Source organism: Neospora caninum, chromosome VI (assembly GCF_000208865.1).
Source record: "Neospora caninum Liverpool complete genome, chromosome VI".
Lineage (NCBI taxonomy): Eukaryota > Apicomplexa > Conoidasida > Eucoccidiorida > Sarcocystidae > Neospora > Neospora caninum.
In genome coordinates, this window is record NC_018392.1 from 2,319,705 (window position 1) to 2,325,903 (window position 6,199).

The 6,199-nt window shown below is 57.3% G+C and overlaps 1 protein-coding gene across 1 annotated transcript; it reads left to right on the top strand.

The window, feature by feature from the left end:
- Nucleotides 1–3,661: 3,661 nt before the first annotated feature.
- Nucleotides 3,662–6,199, top strand: NCLIV_018150 (CBR-FKB-6 protein, related; the record flags this gene model as incomplete). Its single annotated transcript, XM_003882008.1, has 3 exons — nucleotides 3,662–4,111; nucleotides 4,707–4,841; nucleotides 5,201–6,199. The coding sequence occupies 3 exons, from the start codon at nucleotides 3,662–3,664 to the stop codon at nucleotides 6,197–6,199; spliced, it is 1,584 nt and encodes a 527-aa protein (XP_003882057.1).

Below are 6,199 nucleotides of genomic sequence, written 5' to 3' on the forward strand. Positions count from 1 at the left end.
TGGCGCTACAAGAGGCCGAGTCAGCAGTGCATGCGCCTCCAAAGGCTTCGAGTCTCCGAGGGTCCCTGGCAGGCGTCCAGGTCTGCGTTTGCCTCGCAACCTCTTCCCGGCCGGAATCTGCGCTCCCGCATCGTTAGAGGGCAACACACGAACCTTCCTCGCCTCCCAGTCTTCCCCTCCGTTCACTCAGACCGACGATTTGATTATCGTGCCGAGTTGAGACGGGATGCCTACATCTCTGTTGCACACTTGAGGGGGCCAGAGAGAGAGAGAGAAGCACGGAGGCTGCGAGAGAGAGAGAGAGGACAGCAAGAGAGGGAGAATGGATGCTGAGAATTCGCGAGGACGACGGTTTTGGAAGGGAGCGCAAGACGAACAAGGCTAGTGAGGAGGCGTGCCTGCTTGGAAGGGAGTGGCAGACGGGAGGTTTGGTGAAAAAGCTGGAGGTTGAGCGGTGGTGCATTTCAGTCCCCAAGGCCGAGAGCCCTGGATTCAATACGCAGAGAATACTGATTCTGTCACTAAGAATCCCAATACATTGCACCACACGAGAGATACAACCGACACGTGGAAAAGCCTTGACGGCGTTTCTGGACAAAATGCCTGAGAACCGCGGCGGAGGGTTGACAGAAACAGCTGGTGGTGTCGCCCTACTTCCGAGAAGACCATCTGAACGGGAGCGAGACAACCGAGCAGAACGGAGCAACACCAGAACGGTATGGAGAGAGGCGCGGGCGCACCGGGTAAAAGGAGACAGAAAAGAGACGAACACAACGAAAAAAGGAATAGATCAATACTCGAACGTACGGATAGATACACATTTACAGGGAGAGATGGGCGCACACAAGAAACGAAGCACGTATACACTCACACACGTACACTTACAAAGATGCAGATGCATCCACCTGTATCTCTTTTTTCAGAAAAGACGCATACATTATATATAGATATATAAATATTGTATAGATAGGTGAGGAACTCCTCTGCATGAGCGGAAGACTTTTGGATGTGGTACACAGGTGCCAGGAGTTGGCCCGAGAAACGCCAATGACCCGGCAGATCAGCCGTCTTTTTCGTAATGAAAACAAGAACAGGGAAAAAGACGAACAATAGAGAAGGAGAGCCGAAGCAATGTTTGCGCTTCGTCCGCTTCATGAGCGGCGGCACGGACAGGCGTTCAAAGAATCGGAGCACTCATTTTCCAGAGTCTCTCGTCCGCGTTTTTCGCGCTTCTCGCACATCTTTTTGATTTTTTCGGCGGGCTTTTTATCGCTCGCAAGGTGTCCCGACACGCCTCAGAGCCTTGTGGAAGAAAGCAGAGTTTCTGGAAAGGCAAAGCGGTTCGACAGAGCCTCTATCGAGTCGTTCAGAGCCGTCTGCGGTGACTCAGCGCAGTCCTGCAAACGCCGGAAAAAGCACAGTAGGCGGCGGATCCCCGCGTGGTGGCCATGCACATGCACCCGCACAGCTTGGAGAGCCAGGATTCTGTCGTTGACTTTGCGCGTTTTCTTTAAAAGGAAAGGAAACACTCACTTTGGCATCTCGCAGTTTTCTGAGTGACGCGGAAACGAGGAAGAAGTGGTCCTTCCGCTTCGTTCGCTCCGCTGTCTGGTGCCCTCAAAACCCGCCGTTCCTCAGCGGCGGTGTGTCTGCAGAGATCTCCGTTTTTCGCTTTTCCTTCTCTCTTCTGTTCAACCGCCCTTTCCTCTCTCGACAGAATCCTGTGGCGGAAGGTGCTGGCAAACCGGCGGGGAGTCGCGTTTTTCCCGTGTGCTCTGACAGCCGACCGCCGCTCGAGTGTATGTACACCCGCGCTCGAGGGGACCGAGAGCAAGCAGGGAAAAACGGAAAGGAGAGAAGAAGTTATCCCGAATGCGAAGAGGAAAGAGACCGCGGAGCAGGAAGGCGCCAAACACACAACCAAAGAACGCGAGAGGGGCGTTTTTTCTCCGAGTCTGCGGGGTCGGCGAAAAGAGTGGCGGGGAGTCGCCGGAGCGGGGGCCACACCACGAACGAAGGCGGAGAGAGAACGGAAAGACTCGCAGGAAATGCGGAAAAGAACCTGGCACCGGAGCAGCAGGGGACAGGAGTCTGACAGTCGAAAGCGATACAGAGGCTCGCGCGAAAAATTTGTGAGGGGCGCGGCGAAAACCCTAGACAGAAAGGGAGAGATGCTGTTTGAACGCCATGGAAGAAGGACAGAGCACCAAGAAGCGTCTCTCTGAACATCATTCGAACGAACAAGGTCTTCACTTTGGCCACTCGACGATTTCTCGGGTGTCTGCTTCGCGTCGAAGCGTCAGTTCTGCGTGCACACTCTTCCCCCGCTCTTCACCGGAATTGGAGAGAACGTCGGCGTCGCCTGCCAGCCCCAAAAAACTCCCATTGTCTTCCTCTGCAGCTTCTCGGCAAAGTCGACCGCCCTCTCTTCGTCTCCTGTGCTTCGTTTTCTGCTGCGGGCTCTTTGCGGCGCTGTCGTCTGTTCTGGGGAAACTCGCCCTCGACTTCCACGCCCAGGCGCCGCTCTCGCGCGCGTCTCTCATCGTCGTGGATCTGTTTTCTTCTCTCTCGCGGGGCCCGACTTCAACGATTTGTCTCTCGCAAGACCGAGCCGCCGCAGAGCTGGACTTCAAAGCGCCGAACCGCAGGGAAGACAACAAAGGGCGTCCTCCCGAACGCGCGGCAGAGCCGCTGTCTGATGTCTCCTTTGGGGACGAAAAACCCCACACACATGCTTGCAGCCAGTCGCTCGAACAAGACGCGCCTTCCGTATCCCTGCCTTCTTCTCTCCTGTCGCTCCTTCAAGCAGTTGGAACCAACTGCGTGCACGGCAGTTGCGTGGCCGGAGCCGCGGATCGAAGCTTCGTAGAGAGCGACGAGACGCTCGGTTTGCCTTCCCTGTATTCGCATTCTTTCTTTGCTTCGCTCTTCGCTTCGCCCTGTGAAGGCGCGGTTCGTCTCCCCTGCGGCCTTCTGCTCCTTCTGGCGAGCCTGCGAGCAGGGGCCTTGCTGCTGATGGTCTTGTCGAACACTCTGCTACTCCACTGTCAGTTCCAAGCCTTGTTTGAAGCGTCGACTGCGTTTGTACCCTCAGTCTTGACCTTTGTTTTCAACTTTCTGCTCTCTGGCCTCTTCTCGCTCCTCGTCTTTCAAGAGGCGGTCTCCGCGCGCTGGCTGGCAGGCGCAGGGGCGATGCTCACAGGCGTGGGCCTCTTGATGAGTGGAGACAAAGGACGGAGACAGGCGCCAAGAGACCAAGGGGCGAGCAAGAAAGTAGCTTAAGGTGCGTTGTCGCATTTGCGCCGGGGGCTCTGTCGCGGAAAAACGAACCGCGCGGTTCAACCCGAGCGAGGGAACGGCGCACGACAGAGGAGCGAGGGACCAGGACGGTATGAAGGACGTGCCGAAACTCCTGATCTGCGTAAACGGAGAGGAGTCAAATAGGTACACGTTGATTCTTCATCTGTGTCGTCTCCTAATCTCCCTACACATCTAGAGTCGTCTTCGTTACGCTTTTCGACCGTTGATGTACAGGATACCGAGTCTAACATGAATTTCCTGAGTTAAAAGGGGTGGACACTCTCGCGTTCCTCTTGTCTCTCTGATTCGCATCCAGCGCTCCTGCCTCTTTGTTCAGCGGACATTGCCTTTTTCTTCCACGATGACGCACCTCGACCGGAGTGAGGAGTTAGGCGCGGCGGAGGCTGGGAAGAAAGGCGTCGACCGTTCGATGGGTCTGGAAGCTTCGCCCTCCGGGGTGACGGAGACGGCGGGACAGAAAGAGGAACAGACAGGTACAGCGTCTGGGAAGTCGTCCCCGTCTTCCTCGCCTCCTGCCGGCGAAGAGTCCCCAGGCTTCACGCCAGAGAAGAAACAGACCGAAGAAGCGCTCAAAGGAGACTCGCCAGCGGATCTCTCCGAGAGCGAGGGGTGCAATGAGCGCGGCAGTGAGAGCGACGAGGACGGAGATCTAAAAAAGAAGGGTCTTGCGCTCTTTGAAAAACAGGACTTTGAAGGGGCGATCGACTGCTGGAAGCGCGGGCTCCGCGCGGTGAACTTTGTGCTGTCCAAGGACATCGACGACCCGGAAAAAACCAAGGAATTCGCGCAAGTAAGAACGCACCCGGAGGAACGCGGCCTCTGACGTAGCACTGTCTCGAATCTCTGAGGTTTCGGGGCGTATATTTGGGGCGCATATTTGCGCCGGGAATGCGCCGCCCTGTCTCCTCTCTCCTCTCGCCGCGTCCAGTCTCTATACACTGCGGGAGACCGTCGTCGACGGCCGGGGATGTTTGACTTGTCATTCCAACTTCCGGGTGGAAGGGGAAGAAGAGAAATGGAAAGGAAGGAGCAAGCTTGCTTTCTGCTACAGTGCGGTGCTTCGTGTCTCTGCTCCTTCACCCAGTAGCAGGCGGGACGAAACAGACACCCCGTTTTCCCCTACCGCATGCGTGCGAAGCGGCTTCTCGCGCGTCCTATTCTGTCGATCCCTTCGGGCTTTTTCTCCACGCTCCAGAGACTCCACACGAAGGCAGCCGCGCCTTTCCCCGTACTCAAGCGTCGGCTTCACGCTTGGATGTCTGCGTGTGCTAGCGTATCCGCACATACGCTCATGCGCTGTACGTACACGAGTGAAGGTGTTCGGCGATGGTGCTGTGCCGTGCATTTCCCGTGTTCCCCACATGGTTCTCTCTGCTTGTCCTCAGATGAAAATGTCTTACCTTTTGAACTTGTCTCTCGGCTCTCTGAAGGCGGGCCAGTTTGGGCCGTGCGTCCATTACTGCGATGACGTACTCGATACCGATCCCTTCCACCTAAAGGCACTGTTTCGCAAAGCCCAGGTAAAGGCCCGTGCCTATCCCGACTCTCTTCGCGAAGTCCCACTCTACGATTTTTCAGCCCGCTCTCACCCCGCGAGTACAGGCTCAAACGTGCCGGAACTTGTTCACTCATTCTCGGTTCTCCGGATAGTTCTGTCCAGATTACCACTACATCAACGTATGTATATGCATATATATAGGTGCATTGGGACCTGTATACGTTTTGGTGCTGCGGAGAGGCTTTTTCTGAATCTGTGAGATCCGCTTTTGCCGCTGGCAACCGGCGCGTTGCAAGTCTTCGATCTGTGCGTTTGGCGGTCCCTGTTTCGTTTGCGTTCCCGAAAGCCGGTTCTGTCCCCGGTCGGTGTGCATGTGTGCAGGCTCTGCACAACCTCGGTCGTTTGGAAGACTCGCTGGCAATGGTGGAGAGTCTGCTGGAGGCGCATCCGAACAATCCCGCGGCGCTGGCTCTGGAGCAGAAGCTCAAGCGTGAATTGCATGCGTACCGGAAGAAGGAGCGACAGATGGCCAGAACGATGCTGGAGCACATCGACGCAGATCCGCGTTCCGCTGCGAGTGCTACTCAGGCCCCGGACGGTGAAACCTCGGGCTTCCTCAGTCGGATGAAGGCGGCATTGGGCTTTTCCAAAGAGTCCGCTCGCGCGGATTTCGGGCGGCTCCAAGCTGCCGAAGGATCCCGTTCGTCCCCGCCGTCCTTCCCGTTTTCGCCTCCCTTCGCTTTCCCGCCCAACGCGTCTCCCGACGCCCGTCAGTTCGGAGCTGGCGGACAGGGCAACAATCCGCTGGCGTCGCTTTTCGGGAGTCCGCCGCACTTTGGTGCCCCGGGGCATCCAGACGCCCAGCGCCTCTCGCAGGATATGCGCGACCTGCAGCGGCTGATGGAGCTGAATCAGCGCCTGATGGAGAGTGGGGACGACGCGGGATTCTTCGAAAAGGTGCGCCTAGCGTGGGCTTTCTGCTGCTTCGCGGGCCGCGCCCTACTCCAGCGCACCTGGGACGCGTGCAAACGGAGGTGCCGAGACAGCTGCAGCCGACGGAAACTGCCTCCGCAGCCGTACTACACAGTGTCGCCTCTCAGGCAGGCCGCCGGAACTCCGGGCAGCCAGGAAGCGCCGGAGGCTTTCCAGGACCGAACGGGCCGGGGGAAGCCAGACAACGGATTCAGTTCGTTTGCTGCATGCGCAGGCCGAGAAACCGGGCCTCAAGTTCCGCGGTTCGAGGAGGTGGACGAAGGAACGGGAGTGTGTGAGAGGACGAGGAGTGCACGAGAGACAGAGGCAGTTGTGCTACCTGCAGGGGGCGACAGAAAAGGGGGAAGTGAATACACCCAAACACGACGCCGACGTGGCCATGTGTGA